The sequence below is a fragment of the Zootermopsis nevadensis genome, unplaced genomic scaffold, assembly GCF_977971745.1.
Source record: "Zootermopsis nevadensis isolate Lab colony 2312 unplaced genomic scaffold, Znev_1.0 Znev_ptg000093l, whole genome shotgun sequence".
Classification (NCBI taxonomy): Eukaryota; Metazoa; Arthropoda; class Insecta; order Blattodea; family Termopsidae; genus Zootermopsis; species Zootermopsis nevadensis.
In genome coordinates, this window is record NW_028259224.1 from 1 (window position 1) to 17,616 (window position 17,616).

The following is a 17,616-nucleotide window of genomic DNA, read 5'->3' on the forward strand; positions in this document are numbered from 1 at the left end:
GACGCCCTTAACAACATATCCATGGCTATAATATTATCTCATAGAGCCCAAAATCTCTTAACAGGAAATGATCACCAACCAACCAATAGTGTGCATCCCTTCCAGATGCGGGGTGATGACTGCATTACGACCATCGCATCATTGCGATGGACCAATTGACTTTGAGCTCAGCTTAAGGCGCGTTCCCGCCGTTGTGGGGGAACGAATCAGGTCGCAGCTTTTAAGCCAAATTCAATGACAAATTACGTAATGCAGGGGTATTTAAGCGCGATCGTGGTTGCGGGGCGCTCTCTAAAGTTTTGGTCCTTCGGTTGAGCGGGGGTGTTTTTCTTAACAAACGTACGACAGAACAAAGGAACAGCCGAGCCATCCAGCTGCCTCCGTGAATAGTGCTTAAAAGATATATATGTTCCTGCGCGTATTAAGGAAAAATAAAGTGTCGTCGATCAGTGCAACACAGAAAGACTTTGTTGTCCATTTGTGTAGAAACCTGCTCCACCTTCTAATTCCCGTATATTCCCAGGGAGTCGGAAACTCGTGCTCACCGACAACCTCTCACCATCATCAACAATCCCTTTCTGTATCTTTACATATCCCACGTCAAGAAGCTGTAATCATATGAGCAAACCAGGCTACGACTACGAGTATACTAAACAAGCAGTGTGACGTGTGGTGGACGGAAAGGGACGGTTACAAGTCACCAGGGAAAGGTACCTACTAACCTAACGTAATTAGGATACGACAGATATTAGAAAGTTTGAAATGTATGAACTGTGTTTGAATCATGAAAAAGTTTGTACTCTCAAAGACTAGACCAGCAAACGAAAGACAGAAGTAAGGGGGGGGGGGAAACAACAACAACAACAGCATTCGCAGTAAATGTGAAACATGACTGTCGGAAGTAACGTTCTTATAAAGAATCCATTATTATCACAGACGTTTAGGGAATCAAAAATACAAGCTGTATCATACTTAACTTCATCATAAATGTTTTTTTCAAACCTGAGGTCCTAAGGCATTCTTCTCCCAACAGGCGCGCTACCTTCAGGACCACAGAGTCCCTCAAGTCCCCTTGACTTGGGTGCGGGGCATGCAGTTATATCAGTTCTACCTGCCTGATGAACTGCCAGAATTTGATTCCTACCGTGTCACTAGCATCACCGCTGATGTTGAATGTCTGCTGAAAAGGATTGCCTCTCTGATACCTCCTCATTATAATCCAGGTGATATATATACTATTACTCTGATTTTTAAAAAGAAAAGCAATTTTGTAGGACAATATCTGCTGTCTGTGATAGCCACTTTAATGACGTGGTTGACTTCGTGAAATGCAGAAGGAATATCTTCATGTTGGGTCGTACTGTAAGGCCATATACGAAGGATTGTAAGGCAAACTGTAAACGGAACTCCAGTTTGCCTCCGGCCGTCTTCACCATCTGAGAACGATCAGCGTGCGCAGCCCCCTGCTGTGTGTTTAAATATTTCACAAATGGTCCCGACCCCGCGGCGACACTCAAAGTGTCTCTGATCGGGATGCCGTCTGTTCACCATACAATATCGCAGCATCTGCAGAATTCTGTGCCCACATCTGCCAAGAGCTGGCTAGCCCACCGTGCATGGTATTCCATTCTGACACTTCGGTACCGGTAACAGCTGTTAGTCGTAACAGCGACCACACGCAAGGGGCTCCACAATGTTGACGTACCTGCTTCTGCCCCATCTATATCGGCTACTGCGAGCACGTACAGAACTGATATGAATTTGTGTTGCTTTCAGCACATCTGGTGGAAAAAGTGATGGCATATATCGATGGGACGAGCCCGTCTTTTCCCGTGTTGGGAGATGCTCGTAGTCAGTTGCCTCGCTCCATGTCAGCGATCTTCTACCTCTTGGCTGACTATTATTTCAAAGTTAATGAATGGGTAAGTAGTTGATAAGATATGTGAATTGTGCTTCCTTTAATCTTAATTTCTTTGGATTCTCTTTTTGAATATTCTACCTTCCTTAATGCCCTCGCTTCACTTCTGTACTGTAACACCAAGACAGACATTTCATTACAAAACTTTGTTAGCATTTCTTCCTTGATTTTGTCTTCAGTGTCCTTGTAAGTATGAAGCTTGTAATTTAGTCCTGTCAGTAACTGCTTCAGGTCGTGTGGGGTAATTCCTGTAAAACCCATATCTTACTTTTCTGTACTGAAATTTTAAAATTGTGCCATGCACATGAAATGTTCGACTCGAACACGAACCTTTGAAGTTCCTCTCCAGAATTATTAATGGACATACATAAGTGTTTGTGGAAGAGTCCTTAGTGTTATCTGAATGATTTTGACACCGATTATTGCCGTGCAGTGTGGAAACAGTGAACACAAGGTTAAAGTGCGGAGTGTCTGTTGCAGGGGAAGGCAATTAGGCACTACCTGCTGGATGTTTGTGTCAATCCTGTACGCATCGACTCCTGGGCAGGAATGGCGCTTGCTCGTGGGAGTCAACTGGAAACTAAACTTAATTCTGTAAGTAAAATATTTACAGTGCGTTCCACTTAATGTAATCACTTTTGCAGGATGTGCATGAAGTGAATGCATGTGTGTGGCTGGTCATATCTGTCTGCGTGATTGAACTTGAGACCCACTGGATGGATTTTGATGAAATTTGGTATGGACTTATGCCATTGGAGTGTACTCTGACTTGCCAACTGCATGGGGCAGAGTCCTGAGACCAGTGGAGTGCCACATGGGAAAAGCGGATCCGCCACTGGGAGCAGACTCCTATGTGTATAATTTTGCTAGTAGCAATCAGTATTTTGTAAATAGGTAAGGTTCAACACAATTTTATGTCGCAGTGTGAACCATTGAAGAGCGAGATGGACTTTTTGCGTCAAGCGTCTGCTGCTCAGCGTTGCTTTCAGCGTGCTCTGGATATTGAGGCGAATCATTCATTGATGTGGATCGAGTACGGCTCCTTTGTCTATATGGTGCATTCCTTCTGTTCCCGCCTGCTTAAACAGGTAAGATAAAAGAGCGTTTCTTGTAGCTGTAAACTCGCTTTTGAGCTTCACTGAGAGCAAGAGTCGTATAACAAGTAACTGAAAATGCTGTCCACTGTTTGATGCTGATGACGGAGGATGTACGCAATAGAATATTCTCAGGTGATTGGTCTATCAGTTTGAAGCAGAGGTACGATTTATAATCTCCACCATCAGGGAATGGTGTTTATTGACACACACACACACACACACATTTACAGATTCACTGGGGCCTACATTTGTGACAACCATTGACCTTTGAAGGTTAGGTTACTTATGCAGAGTAAAGTATAAACTCATGTCGTCACCATTAAGCTCACTGATTCAAAACTTGCAAAAACAAGTTAGAGTGACGCACTTATATGATATTTTTCTGACCTTCTGACATGCATAGTTTTTTCTTCAGAAGCAAGATGGCCTTTCTGAATGTTATTCAACATTCTTGTGAACCTAACCTAACCCTGCTGTGGTTTCTTGGAGTATGTTGGTGAGCTCTTCAAAGTCAGTCCTTGCACCTCCCAGATCATCTTTCAGTTGTCCCAGTATGTTAATACTCTTCTTGTTCAGCCACTGCATTGTCTTGATGTTATTTGTGGTGAGAAACTTGCTGATATCTCCAGAGGAGGAATGCGTATGAGATATTGTGACCATGCCAGTCTTTTGCTTCTCTCTCTCTCTCTGGTTTATCTGTGATGTGCTATAGCCATCTTGTTGGAATGATTTCCATCGATGTTTTATTTACCATTCAGACTTGGCCCAGACGCATTTGCTGTAGCAGAACACAGTACAGAAAGGCAATTCAGAGTGAAGTAGGAGAAGAGTCAATGAGAAACATTTTAGGAACCATGTGAGTAGGAAAGTAGGTGGAAGAGTTTTAGTGACCCAGTGGTTGAAAGTGCGTTAGTTCTGCTGAGTCAGTCACTGCTGGTGAGGCTTAGCAGTTGCTTGATGAAGGTGTCTGAGTGGTAGGTCTGGTTAGAAAGGTGATAAGAGTCTTTACTCGGTCTGTACACATCTTTACAGTTGAAGTTTTGAAGGTGCTCTCTTATTTCAGTGGTTTCCCTGATGGTGCAGGTGTGACTGATCCTGTTGTACATGCCCAGTTCTTGATTTTGGAGTTGTCTGTCCTCTGTGGAACCGAAGCAGACGACTCCAGACTCAAAGATTGGCGTGCACAAGATCCTCTGCTAATGCAGTAAGGTTTACTTGACCAAATGGGTCTTCATATCTCCACCAGGAGTTGGGAACACATTAGAGACTCCAGACTGGAGATTGGCTGTAACAAAACTCTCCACAGAGATGAAACACTGCGTCATCTTTGACAGACAGAACAGAAGACATAGCCATTATCTGCACCTACAATTTCACATCATCAGGGAAGCCATTTAATTAACAAAACATTCTCATTATTGCATTGTAATTTTTGTAAACCATTGAACACTGTGTGTCTGCAGGAAACAGACAGCCTCAGCCTGGAGATGTTTGAGATATTGGAGAATCGAAAGGAGAAGATGTTGGACACGGCAGAGAAGTGTTTCACCACTGCCAGCAAGGTCAGCGGTCAAGTGAATCTTTGTTTGTTGTTTCGCTGTTCTGAGTGTTTTTATTTTTAAAATTGCAGATGTAGGCCATTTATCTCATATGACTAACTCCATGGAGCAGAGTTTATCGTAAGAAGCTCGTAGTCTCTCGGGTAATGAAGAAATTCCCCATCTTGCGTGCGATCGGAAGGTTCATTATCGTGATGACCAAGTATGTACGACTGGCCCCTGACCAGTCCATTCCTAAGGAACTATTAAAAATCTATTTTAATATTATCCCTTATCCAAGCCTTTGTCTTCCATGTGGTCTGTTCCTTTCAAGTTTTCTGACTAAAATTTTGTATCTATTTCTTATCTCTCCACGTGTTTACCCATTTGATAATTCCCTTTGATTTGTCATCAAAATACAGAAAGGCAGCTCAAAGACTAGGTATGCTTCGCCCTGTCTTTAATAGGAGAAATCGCATGTCCATCGGAAATGGCGTGCTGTTTTGTTAGACGGTCATATGTCCTATGATAGATTATACTTCAGCTATAATTTTTGTGGCTAAAATATCAGGACTGGTGTATGTTGACAGATATGGTATGCTGCAGGAGAGGATTGTGGAATACAAGATGAGCGCTGGGTAAAGTGGCAGAGAAGAGAGACCACAATCCAAGAGTTTTCCTTAGCCATTTTGCAAAGGTAAGAGCAGTAGGCTTCCTTGGTGTTTTTATAAATGGATTATAATTATTCTTGGTGTTGTGAAATAAGAGCCCGGTTAGAGTCAGAGGTAAAATGATCAAGAGAATGGGGTTTGTGAGTGGGATCCTGGGAGGGCTGGCAGAGATGGCTTTGAAACTCCTCCACAGACGACGCGAAGTGGGAAATGCCCTCAGGCAATTTGTCTAGGGAGGCAGGATTGGACTGGTCTGAAACTTTCCTGTCGGCAAGGTCACGAGTCCCGTAGGTCAGCTGGCATAGGCGCATCATAATCCTGGTGTACTGATTAGGAAAAATGTTGTCAGCCCAAATGTAAGTTTCTATTTCCTGGATCTGATTAAATTTATTGCACAAGGTTAACAACTCACCAGAGGTTTGATGGAGTCCGAGGCGGACGCGTGAATCTCGCTGCCTGCTAATCACCTAAATATTCTTGGAGGCCGGTGACCTTCCGTATGTTGATCTCATATTCCAGCTCATCCTTCCTGAGGTAGTCCAAATTCGGAAGTGCACGATCCATTGTAAAGATGATAAACAGCTGACAGATTAACAACAATTCACAATAATCAGTACAAAAGAAAAAAATGTGAGTGCAATAACAGAAGACCTTGAGTTAGATAGAATCACAAAACCACGCTCTGTGCTACCACTTGATATGCACAAAGGCCCAGAACCCTTGATAAGAAAATGGTTTATTAACAAACTATGAACTGAACAAGAGTATGCCTGTTGAATATAGACGCGACGTTTATTGCAGGCTTGCGAACACCTTCATCAGACGCAGGCTAGTTATGCCCGTAGGATAAGCTACAGTAATCCACAGAACTTGGCAGTTGAAGCCTTAGAAGTCTACTATAGGATCCACGCTTGCATACTTAAATATTTGGAGCAGAATGAAGGCAGAAAGCTCGATGACAATTTGAAGACGCTGTTTGAAAAAATGCTCAAGGATGCTGCCGCAGGACCATTCATGGCTTCTAATTTGAGAGAAATAGAAGGGTAAGCGTGTTTCTGTGTCATAAGCTACCGTATTGCTTATTAAAGTAACTTGCAGCAGGTGTGTTGTATGACAGCCTTGTGAATTAGTTTTGTTAGAGTACCCGAAACTGTTGTCAAGTCTTTTAAATTATAGATTCCAACAGAAAGTGAGTGAGCGAAAGAGTGATTCATTTGTGGAAATTTGCTTGTGTTTATTGATTGTAGCTGCTAATTTTAACATGTCTTTATCTGAAATAAACATGATTTTCAATTTTTTTTATTTTTGTTGTAATACTATGTGGGGGCTTTTTAAATGTTTGTGGAACTAGGAAGTTGTTTGTAATAAACTGAGAATTTTCTTTAGTTCCATATTTGTAAGTATTCTCTTAAAATGTCTCTGTTGTTTCAACAGGTTTATAATTTTCTTTCGTATTCCGTATTTACTTGCTTTAGGAAAGCCGAGAGTGACGAAGAAACGACCGCCCGTGTCTTTGGATATTTTCGAAGAGGTCCCATTTACAAAGAAAGCACGTCTGGATTTGCCTCTGGTTAGATTATTATTAAATATAAAGCACTATATATAGTAACAACTGTGAGCACATATTTAAGAATGCCTCATTGCAACTTCTTTAACAATTTGTAACCCAGTGTCAGCTGGCAATTGACGTGACGGCGTTACGCCACTGCAGCGCAAAAGGTTGTAATATTTTACTTCTTAATACAACGTTTGCAAGTTACTGACAACAACAGTTACGTGTGTTCTTATTGGTGGTCAAGTGTAGGAATTGAGGCAGTGGGACACAGGAATAAACAGAATATGGGAATAGCTGAGGAGAAGAAGATTAATTGATCCTTGGGATTTTACTCGGGGGAAAGCTGTCTGCCACCTGTCCAGCCTACTGCTTGCCAGGAAATCAGTGGATTATGTTCAGTACACTTGGCAGGCTCACTTCATATCTCAACAGAAAATTGGCTGAGATCATGAAGGGCACTCCTGTCTTCTACAGATGTATCTGTCTCAATTTGACGTGCATTGTGTAAGTACACTAGCAATATGATGTATTAGATGTGCTTGTCATGTGATAGAGTTAAGTCTGTCCAAGAATATGTGGCACTGTTTATCATTACAATGCCCTTTGTAACTTGGTTGTTGTATTTCTTGTGGTATAGCTCTTTTGCAAGATGTTTGTTAAAATATTAGAGTGTTCGAGCTGTCTGTTAGTAAAGATTCCTTTGCATATGAATCTTTATCAGAAAAGCTATCAGACTGGTAAACATTTATTGACATATATTGAGGTTGACACTGCATCAGCACAAATTTTTTTTAAGTTGAATGGTTTATTGAGGACCACTACATGCTTAAACCTTAATTTTTAATCTTCACTATTGTCTCTTTAAGTGCTTGAATGTAAGAGACAAGACTGCTAAGTCGTGTACATGTTTGAAGCAGATAACTTTCGCATGGACCCATTGCAAATGCTTTACGATTATTCATATGAGTTATTTACCAGGAAGCATGGGATGTCTGAGCTAGAGTAGAAACACAGTTTTTTCACCAGGTTTAGAAGCACATGCTGAAATGGAAGGGAGAGGAATTTAAGTGGTGTAGCTCTTTTGCAGGATGTTTGTGTTCGAGCCATCTGTGAGTGAAGATTCCTTTCCGTATGAATCTTGGAGGTAGAAGGTACCTTATTGATCTTGATATTGGGTAGTCAATCAGCATATGATTATCATGTTGAAGGGGTCCCGGGATCTTAATAAACATTGTGACCACAATCCGAAATTGTTGTGTAGACACGCTGTCAATTCAGTAATCAGCGTGCACTAAAACGCATATCGTAAAACTGTTTATTGACGTAATGTCAGATATAAAGGTATTGTTTTGTGGAATGGCCTCTGTGGTAAGTTGCATTCTTTATTCTGTTCTGTTTCTGCTTGTTAAAGTTGTTTCATAGAGATTGCTGCTGGTGTGTCATGGAGAGATGTTTCCTCAAGGTAAGGCATTTTGGTGCGCTCTCCTTTACTTAGTGGGGAATCCCCACGTCCACAGTACAGAGTGTCTAAGTATTTGTGACCAGGTTGGTGGCCTCAGCACTCTGCCAGTTTCTCATAGTAACTAGCTCCTTAGCACCTACAGTCATCATTCCATCACTTCTGCATGATGTTCTGGCAGATGCATTTCTCTCCTAATCTTCTGTGAGCGTGGAAATGAGCCTTTGTAAAAACAAATTTCTTGACTAGCTGAATATCAAAGTATTCAGAGAAGGTTTTGCGTCATGGACGTGTTTAATTCGCCATTTTGCAAGCAGGACGTGATCAAGATATTTCCTCATCAGCACAAATCTAAGGTTGCCAAGGAGACAAATATTACCAATTTAATGACTCAAGCCTCAACTTCGGCGCTTGTTTCCACACATTTGCTCGACATTTTTTAGAGCGGGTTACCTTGGCATCTCACTAATTGTTGAATACCTATGTACGCGCATCTAATTATAGGGCTGATACTAACCAAATGTAACACAGACGTAATTAGCTATAAGAAGATGAAAGGGGTTTGGTAAGCATTTTGTAGTTATTGCAAACCTTTTTATACATTTTCAAGATTTCCATCACCAACTGTTTTGATATGGGCGACAGGAAGTCTTTATCTTGTCCACTGAAGACAAGTTTATTGTTTCGTCTTCAATTACATGCACAGCTGCAAATGGCCCGCTGAGGTCAGCACGCCCGGACTTTGAAGGGTCAGAGAAGGTTGTCAACACTGCATCTTTCAAATTACACGACATATTATTTGCAAATGATATCTTATGAAGCCAACTAATTGACTATATGGCTTACCGAACCCGAAGGTTCATCACCGAATTAACCAAAGCCCTGTCCTGGGCCAACAAAATCCAGGCTCCTTCAACTTCTGTCTCCCATAGATCCCGCCTGACATTATCCTCCCATCTACGTCTAGGTCTACCCAGCGGTCTCTTCCCTTCGGGTATCCCAACCAGTACCCGGTGCACACCTCTTGTCTCATCCATGTGCGCTACATGCCCCGCCCATCTCATTCTTCTCGACTTAATCACCCTGACAATATTGGGGGAGGAATATAAATTTTGAAGTTCATTATGCAGTTTTCTCCAGACCCCATCGTCTGCTCTCCTAGGCCCAAATATCCTCCCTTAGAGTGAGAGACCACGTTTTGAACCGATGCAAGACAACTGGCAGAATTATTGTTTCGTATATTATAATCTTCAGGTTCTTAGAAATCAGTCGTGAAGACAAAATATTTTGAACTGAGCAGTAGCAGGCATTTTCGGAATTTAGCCTCCCCCTAATTCCGTCGTGAATAAATTTTGATTTGTTATTGTTGTTTCATTGTTCCGTAAACCCGCGTACTATATAGTAACAGTATCAGAACTTTAACCTGATTTTCGACCACTTTCAAGGTCACTGACAATTTATTCTGGCCGATTAAACGCACGACGTCGCTTTCATTGCTATCGTAAACCACGTGCACTCTTAGCTTCGTGTTGTTGATGATGTGTCCGTGCTATGAATGCTTTTACGAAATCTTGTGACGTATTCGAGTATGGTGACCAAAGAACGTAGAAGCGAAAATCAAGGTAATGCATCGTGGAGATGTACTTTGTATGTCGACTGTTGAACGTTTGAATACAGTCTCGCGAATAATGGTATACGTTGTAAGTGTGCGCGTAGATGTGGAAATGGAGTGCTGACAAGAGTAGGTTTTCTCTCTGCGTTTCTGATAATGTCATCTCTGGTCGCGACGACGATGGCGCCATCATTCTACTTCGTGTGTTTGGGATTGTTTGACTAAGATATTTTGTTGTGACTTCTGCTTCTGTTTTGTAGCGTGATTATTAATCTTTTCTGTATTTGTTAAGAAATATTGAAATAATTTGCTAAGAGCTTAATATGTTTTATTACATTATCATTTATCTTTATTAATGAGGTCAATATTTCTGTAGAATGTTTCCCTGATTTATTTCTTTCATGTTTTCCAGACTGCTTTTATTTTGTTTTTTTGCTCGAGGCTGTTTAGTCTGGTTGTCACATTTAATCTGATTTAGACCTCGAGAAAGTAAGTATCTTATAATATTTCGTGCAGTGAATTTTCATTACTTGGTTGTTCCACTATTGACAAATTAGGTAATCTTTTTTTATCTTTGTGATCCAGTCATTCTTTTCAGATATTTTATCACTGTTTTGGTGGTGAAACTTGCTTATACATTTTTAAGAGATTATTTAGGAATGTGTTGAATTTTGAATCTACATCAAGGCTGTTTAATACTGAGTGCCAATTTTCATTCGATGTGTTATACATTCTTTAATAGTGTCTTCATTTCTGAGTCTGATTGATATTCTGTACTTATGATAACTGGAGATCGACTTTTTTATTATTAATATTACTAGAAGTCATACATCGTGATCAGATGGAGTAATTTTGGATTCTTATGGGGAAATTAACTATTGCCATGACATTGGAAGATGCTAGTCGATCATTTTACACATTTTTATGGTGACTTTCAATAAGATAATTTGTATTGATGATAATGGGACCACAGTTGACGATGTTGTGCTGTAGGTTTAAAAAGATAATTTATAATGCTTTGTAACTTGTTTAGGAAAGTCAGCATTGCCAGTGGGGGCTCTATGTATAGCTAGGACATATATGTTGGAATGTTTAGATTCCAATTGCACAATGCAGCATCTATTTCTTGTTATTTTAGTGACACAATACATTTATCTAATTAAATTTTAGGTTCTTTTTGGCAATAATACTTGCACCTTCTTTTACCATATTTCATCTAGAGTAAGTACCTCCAAAAGTAACATTTTCAAGTTTACCTGTGGTGTTGTGTTAAACACAGATTAGGGTGTGTACTTATTATTAATGGACACTGATAGTTGATCAGTTTTGTTTGAAAGTCCTCTTATGTTATGATGGTGCATGACAGAATTGTTATCTTGATTGTATTCTGAATTTAGAACTGGTTTATTAGCATTGATGTAGACATCTTTCAGGTATTTGGTGACAGATTTGGGCTTAAGCCTAAAAGAAGGGTTAGATCTTACATCAGTGATTACAGGTATCGAGTTTGCACCTAATCTAATTAGCAGTGAGTTGCACAAGCTTCTCCTTGCCCTTTGAGTTACGTTGTAATCCATGTCTGGTATGATCATTCCTATTTCAGGATGAATTGTCAGTTAATCCAATATGTGATTTGTCTGCATTGCAAAGGGCACACTCAAGTAGAATATTTCCACTCCCCACCAACTTGTCTATATTGGGCTTGTCATGGTTGCAAAAGGAAAGTACTAGAAATCTGGTGACTTTGTAGGTTATGATTGCGTAATGTCATGAAAGAGAAATTTATGGGTTTTTACTTGTTCAATAAGCTCCTGATTATGAGTGTTTGGAATATTCATGCATTACTTCTTTTTTAAATAAGCACAGGTGAAATAGGCCTTCAACATCTTACTTGCCTGTGGGGTGGGGCTGGGGGTTCTAAAGAAGATGGATGAAAATCATAATAAAATTCAAGTGACAGTAAAACAAAGGCTTCGTGTACTTAGGAAATTTGAGAACAAAGAATGGGCAACAGAATTTATAATAAAAGTATGTGATAGGGATTGAGTGATTCCATCCTTGAAAGAACACCATATACCAGGCTGACCTACTGATGGCGTATTTTGGGCATAGTTTTCTGGGAGTCCAGTAACACTGGTTTGATTAAGGGGTAAACTTTCTCCAGAGCTAGTAAGAAATCAGGAAATCAGAAGTTCATGTCATGGTGTGTGCTATGAGAAGTTTTGAAAAGATTGACAGTGAACTGAAAAATGGCTTCAGAGTGGTGCGTGTGAAGTGGACTTCCGGCACATGACAGACGGACATTGTAAGAGCTGCCGTGAGACAAATGACAGTGAAGTTCATGCTGTCATGAGGGAGAGTCTAAAGAGATTTCAGAACAAGTGAGCATTACAAACTGTTTCGTAAAAAAGGTCTGTTGTGTAAGAAACGTTAAGCAGTTTGTGAAGTTCTGTGAATGCACCAAACAAAATAGTTTGGATTAACTCTCTTTTTTTATTATCTATGCATCTTCTACCCTTCATTAGCCCTGATAATCAATACAACAGGTGGGAAAGGGAAATTCTTGAAATCTCTTAACTTTTTTGGTTATGGTTGTAAAAGAAAAGTTGTTTAACTGTGATGTCTTCGTTATTATTGTATAAAATATGAAAGACATTTTCTTGAAATCAGTTTGGCTATTATTCTGTAATTCATACTCATGTAATTCGTATTTGTTTCAACGTAAATAATTACACGTTTCCCCAGCGCGTGGGGTTTTATCTAATTTTTTTTCTACATTATTTAGCTTATTTAAAAACTCTGGTTTCCCTACAATAGGCATAAATCTTTTGCCTTTTACTAAAGTTTTCTGTTGAGGGGAACATATGATTCATACTGTTTCATTCTTACATTTGAATTACTGGTTGATTTTTTTAACTTTGTTGTATTGAGAATGTCAGAACAAAAATGTCTACTCTGCAGTTATGAGATCTAACGTAATATTAATCTCAAACACTACCGTGTACTTATCAATTCACTGTTACAAATTCCATTGCTCATCTTAAATCCTAGATGAAAACTTCTTGTATGTTCTTTCTACATGCTGTATGTTCACAGGTGTGGGGTATGGAGGGTCATCGGAGGAAGCAAAAGAAGCAGCTGCTAGATCAGTTTTGGACAGGATCTTAGTTGCTTCCGAAGAGTAAGTGCTCATCATTACTTCTCTCTGATGTACAGAGAATATTTCTTTCAGCACAGGGAACCTGTAAAAGTATGAAAGTAAACCACCAGGTGTATCTGAAGTCTTGACCTGATAACCGTCTGTCCTTTTGTTTGCTAGGAATTCTGACATCCCGCTCGACCCCAATTATATCACTAGATACTTTGTGTCTCTCTCGAAATTGGCCGTCTCCTTCTTATAAAGGAGGACTCGCTGAGCAAGGCTCATACACCTGTTCGTGTATTGTTACCAAACAAGAAGAAGAAGAAGAATATTTGAAGCTTGAGGAAACTGGTTAGTTGAGTCATAGCACTGGGTATACGAAGAGTGGTATGTTTGTGAATGTGTATGCTATGATGTGGTTAGGAATACCAATAGGTGATGATTTTGTGTCGTCATAGTAATCTATAATTTCCCTAGAAAATTTTGAAATTATTTTTAATATTTATATGAACCTTACTGTTTCATTCTTACATTTGGATTACTGATTGATTTCTTAACTTTGTTGTATTGAGAATGTCAGACAAAAATGACTACTCTGCAGTTATGGGATCTAACGTAATATTAATCTCAAACGTTACCGCGTCCTTATCAATTCACTGTTACAAATTCCATTGCTCATCTTAAATCCTAAATGAAAACTGCTTGATTTTTCTTTATAGATGCTGTATGTTCACAGGTGTGGGGTATGGAGGGTCATTGGAGGAAGCAACAGAAGCAGCTGCTAGATCAGTTTTGGACAGGATCTTAGTTGCTTCCGAAGAGTAAGTGCTCATCATTACTTCTCTCTGATGTACAGAGAATATTTCTTTCAGCACAGGGAACCTGTAAAAGTAAGAAAGTAAACCACCAGGTGTATCTGAAGTCTTGATCTGATAACCGTCTGTCCTTTTGTTTGCTAGGAATTTTGACATCCCGCTCGACCCCAATTATATCACTAGATACTTTGTGTCTCTCTCGAAATTGGCCGTCTCCTTCTTATGAAGGAGGACTCGCTGAGCAAGGCTCATACACCTGTTCGTGTATTGTTACCAAGCAAGAAGAAGAAGAAGAATATTTGAAGCTTGAGGAAACTGGTTAGTTGAGTCATAGCACTGGGTATTCAATGAGTGCTATGTTTGTGAATGTGTATGCTATGATGTGGTTAGGAATACCAATAGGTGATGATATTGTGTCGTCATAGTAATCTATAATTTCCCTAGAAAATTTTGAAATTATTTTTAATATTTATATGAACCATACTGTTTCATTCTTACATTTGGATTACTGATTGATTTTTAACTTTGTTGTATTGAGAATGTCAGACAAAAATGACTACTCTGCAGTTTTGGGATCTAACGTAATATTAATCTCAAACGCTACCGCGTCCTTATCAATTCACTGTTACAAATTCCATTGCTCATCTTAAATCCTAGATGAAAACTGCTTGTATTTTCTTTCTACATGCTGTATGTTCACAGGTGTGGGGTATGGAGGGTCATCGGAGGAAGCAACAGAAGCAGCTGCTAGATCAGTTTCGGACAGGATCTTAGTTGCTTCCGAAGAGTAAGTGTTCATCATTACTTCACTCTGATGTACAGAGAATATTTCTTTCAGCACAGGGAACCTGTAAAAGTATGAAAGTAAACCACCAGGTGTATCTGAAGTCTTGACCTGATAACCGTCTGTCCTTTTGTTTGCTAGGAATTCTGACATCCCGCTCGACCCCAATTATATCACTAGATACTTTGTGTCTCTCTCGAAATTGGCCGTCTCCTTCTTATGAAGGAGGACTCGCTGAGCAAGGCTCATACACCTGTTCGTGTATTGTTACCAAGCAAGAAGAAGAAGAAGAATATTTGAAGCTTGAGGAAACTGGTTAGTTGAGTCATAGCACTGGGTATTCAATGAGTGCTATGTTTGTGAATGTGTATGCTATGATGTGGTTAGGAATACCAATAGGTGATGATATTGTGTCGTCATAGTAATCTATAATTTCCCTAGAAAATTTTGAAATTATTTTTAATATTTATATGAACCATACTGTTTCATTCTTACATTTGGATTACTGATTGATTTTTAACTTTGTTGTATTGAGAATGTCAGACAAAAATGACTACTCTGCAGTTTTGGGATCTAACGTAATATTAATCTCAAACGCTACCGCGTCCTTATCAATTCACTGTTACAAATTCCATTGCTCATCTTAAATCCTAGATGAAAACTGCTTGTATTTTCTTTCTACATGCTGTATGTTCACAGGTGTGGGGTATGGAGGGTCATCGGAGGAAGCAACAGAAGCAGCTGCTAGATCAGTTTTGGACAGGATCTTAGTTGCTTCCGAAGAGTAAGTGTTCATCATTACTTCTCTCTGATGTACAGAGAATATTTCTTTCAGCACAGGGAACCTGTAAAAGTATGAAAGTAAACCACCAGGTGTATCTGAAGTCTTGACCTGATAACCGTCTGTCGTTTTGTTTGCTAGGAACTCTGACATCACACTCGACCCCATTACGTCATTGGAGACAATGTGTCTCTCCAGGAATTGGCCGGCTCCTTCCTATGTAGGAGGTGTTGCTGTGGGAGGCCTATACACCTACACGTGTATTGTGATCAAGCGACAAGAAGAAGAATATTTGAAGCTTCAGGAAACTGGTTAGTTGAGTCATAGCACTGGGTATACGAAGAGTGGTATGTTTGTGAATGTGTATGCTATGATGAGGTTAGAAATGCCAATAGGTGATGCTGTATGTTCTCAGGTGTGGGGTATGGATCTACTGAAGATGGAGCCAAAAGTGAAGCAGCAAAAGTTATTATTGACAAGTTGTTTATTGGTTCATAATAAGATTCAGATAATTGTACCTACAAGATGTCCGAAGTTGTGTTCATCATTTTTGTTTATAATCGTTGCAGCGCACTTATTGCATGTGCTGTAAATTTAATTTAATTTCTGGTACATTTTGTCTACATACAGTGAAACGTCTATCCATCGTTCCCGGATGCATCGTCTGTTTTGTTCGGTCCCGGATACATCCCATATAAAATAATGTTATATTTTCCCGCTTCTATCGTTTTATGGCATCGATCGTCTAAAAATCTTAGTCCCGGCCCACAATTTTCCCGCAATGATCGTTTCTGAGAATTTAAAATGCTGGGTTTTGAGATAAATTAATACCGAAAGACGCACAATGTTTTTGGAATACGCAGTAGCGGTAACATGTTATGTTGCCCAACCAGCACAGATTCTTTTGGAATGAGTGGTCAGCGGTGCAGGGGTGATAGTTGGAGTGAATGTCGGTGCTCATTGTCAGAAATTTTATGAGTTTAATCAGGGTGCACTCATATTTCGTTCCAGCGATGCCAGATGGCATGTGCAGTGTGAATTTCTTCACAAATGCTTTTATTATAAGTACAAAGGAAAGGCCGGCGACACTTTTCATTCTTCTGGTTCATCTCGTTTCCAGTGGTTCAGTGTCTTCTACAGCTACGTTTCGTCGTGTTCGGCAGTAACAGTACTTCCATTCTTCCTGTTATAGTTCCATTCTATACTTTTGTAGTTGTTCCCGTAAATATTTTGTTATTCCTGTTACTACTGTTAATTATTTTGTTATTATTCCTGTACCATCTCTCGCCCAGTAAAACAAGTCAGAATTCTTCTAGAAAGATTAAAAATCATAGAAGAAGTGGAGAAAAATGCATTTGAAAAAAGAATCGACTTTGCTAAACGCCTTGGATTAGCACCATCTACTTTAAATTCAATGATTGCAAAGAAGAAATAAATCCGAAAACAAACTGACAAGTGCGGTAATTCATGCAAAAAAAGGAAAACCGGAAGGAAATCAACTTTCAGTGAGCTAGAAAGTGTCCTCTTCACTTGGTACCAGCAATCGCGGGCCTCAGGAATTCCTGTTGATGGCAACATCTTGCGGGAAAAAGCCAAGACGATAGCCGCAAGACTGAATATTGAAAATTTTGCAGCGTCGAATGGCTGGATTAGTAGATTTAAAGAACGACATGGTATGGTCTACAAGAAGTTAGCCGGCGAAAGTGCTGCTGTGGATGTGGAAAGAACGGAGCTGTGGCTCGAGAGTCTGCTGGAGGGACATTTATAATGCGGATGAGACAGGACTTTTCTACAACGCCCTCCCGGATAGGACGCTGGCATTGAAAGGTGAATCTTGCCACGGGGGAAAACGTGCAAAACACCGAATTACTGTTCTTCTGTGTGTTAACAGTGACGGTAGTGACAAACGGGTTCCGATTGTAGTTGGAAAATCACTAAAACCGCGTTGTTTCAAAAACATGAAAAAACGTCCGGTGAAATATCACGCCAACAAAAAGGCTTGGATGACCACAGACATCTTTACGGCGTTCTTAAGTTCTCTGGATGCCTCCATGGGCACACAAGGCAGAAAGATTTTGCTGTTTGTAGATAATTGTGCCGCTCATCCGAAGGACACGACATTTCTACGAAATGTGAAAGTCGTGCAGTATCCAGCAAATTGCACGAGCGTTTACATACGCTTGATTTAGTCTTTCTTTTATGCGCATAATATTATTGAACGTGACGAGGAAAACATTTTGAATG

The 17,616-nt window shown here is 39.9% G+C and overlaps 2 protein-coding genes, 1 long non-coding RNA gene and 1 other non-coding gene across 4 annotated transcripts in view; all 4 read left to right on the forward strand.

The window, feature by feature from the left end:
* Positions 1-1,033: 1,033 nt before the first annotated feature.
* On the forward strand, positions 1,034-6,526 carry LOC147870824 (calcineurin-binding protein cabin-1-like; the record flags this gene model as incomplete). The annotated part of the gene is made up of 7 exons (XM_087341833.1): positions 1,034-1,223; positions 1,777-1,922; positions 2,399-2,512; positions 2,842-3,006; positions 4,479-4,577; positions 5,144-5,250; positions 6,026-6,526. Coding segments are annotated over 7 exons (870 nt in total), but the record flags the coding sequence as incomplete, so codon positions are not given.
* A 4,552-nt stretch (positions 6,527-11,078) lies between these two features.
* Positions 11,079-12,216, forward strand: LOC147870825 (uncharacterized). Its single transcript, XR_015533146.1, has 2 exons — positions 11,079-11,348; positions 12,110-12,216. It is a non-coding gene; the product is annotated as an uncharacterized LOC147870825 (long non-coding RNA).
* A 428-nt stretch (positions 12,217-12,644) lies between these two features.
* Positions 12,645-12,758, forward strand: LOC147870826 (U5 spliceosomal RNA). The gene has a single exon (XR_015533147.1). It is a non-coding gene; the product is annotated as a U5 spliceosomal RNA (small nuclear RNA).
* Positions 12,759-14,889: 2,131 nt separating this feature from the next.
* Positions 14,890-17,616, forward strand: part of LOC110840904 (uncharacterized) — a 52,826-nt gene continuing 50,099 nt past the window's right edge. The window contains exons 1-3 of the mRNA XM_087341834.1: positions 14,890-14,906; positions 15,291-15,375; positions 15,514-15,683. Of these exons, the coding sequence (XP_087197960.1) occupies positions 15,557-15,683 (127 nt within the window). The 5' untranslated portion in view covers positions 14,890-14,906; positions 15,291-15,375; positions 15,514-15,556. The remainder of the gene's footprint in view (positions 14,907-15,290; positions 15,376-15,513; positions 15,684-17,616) is intronic.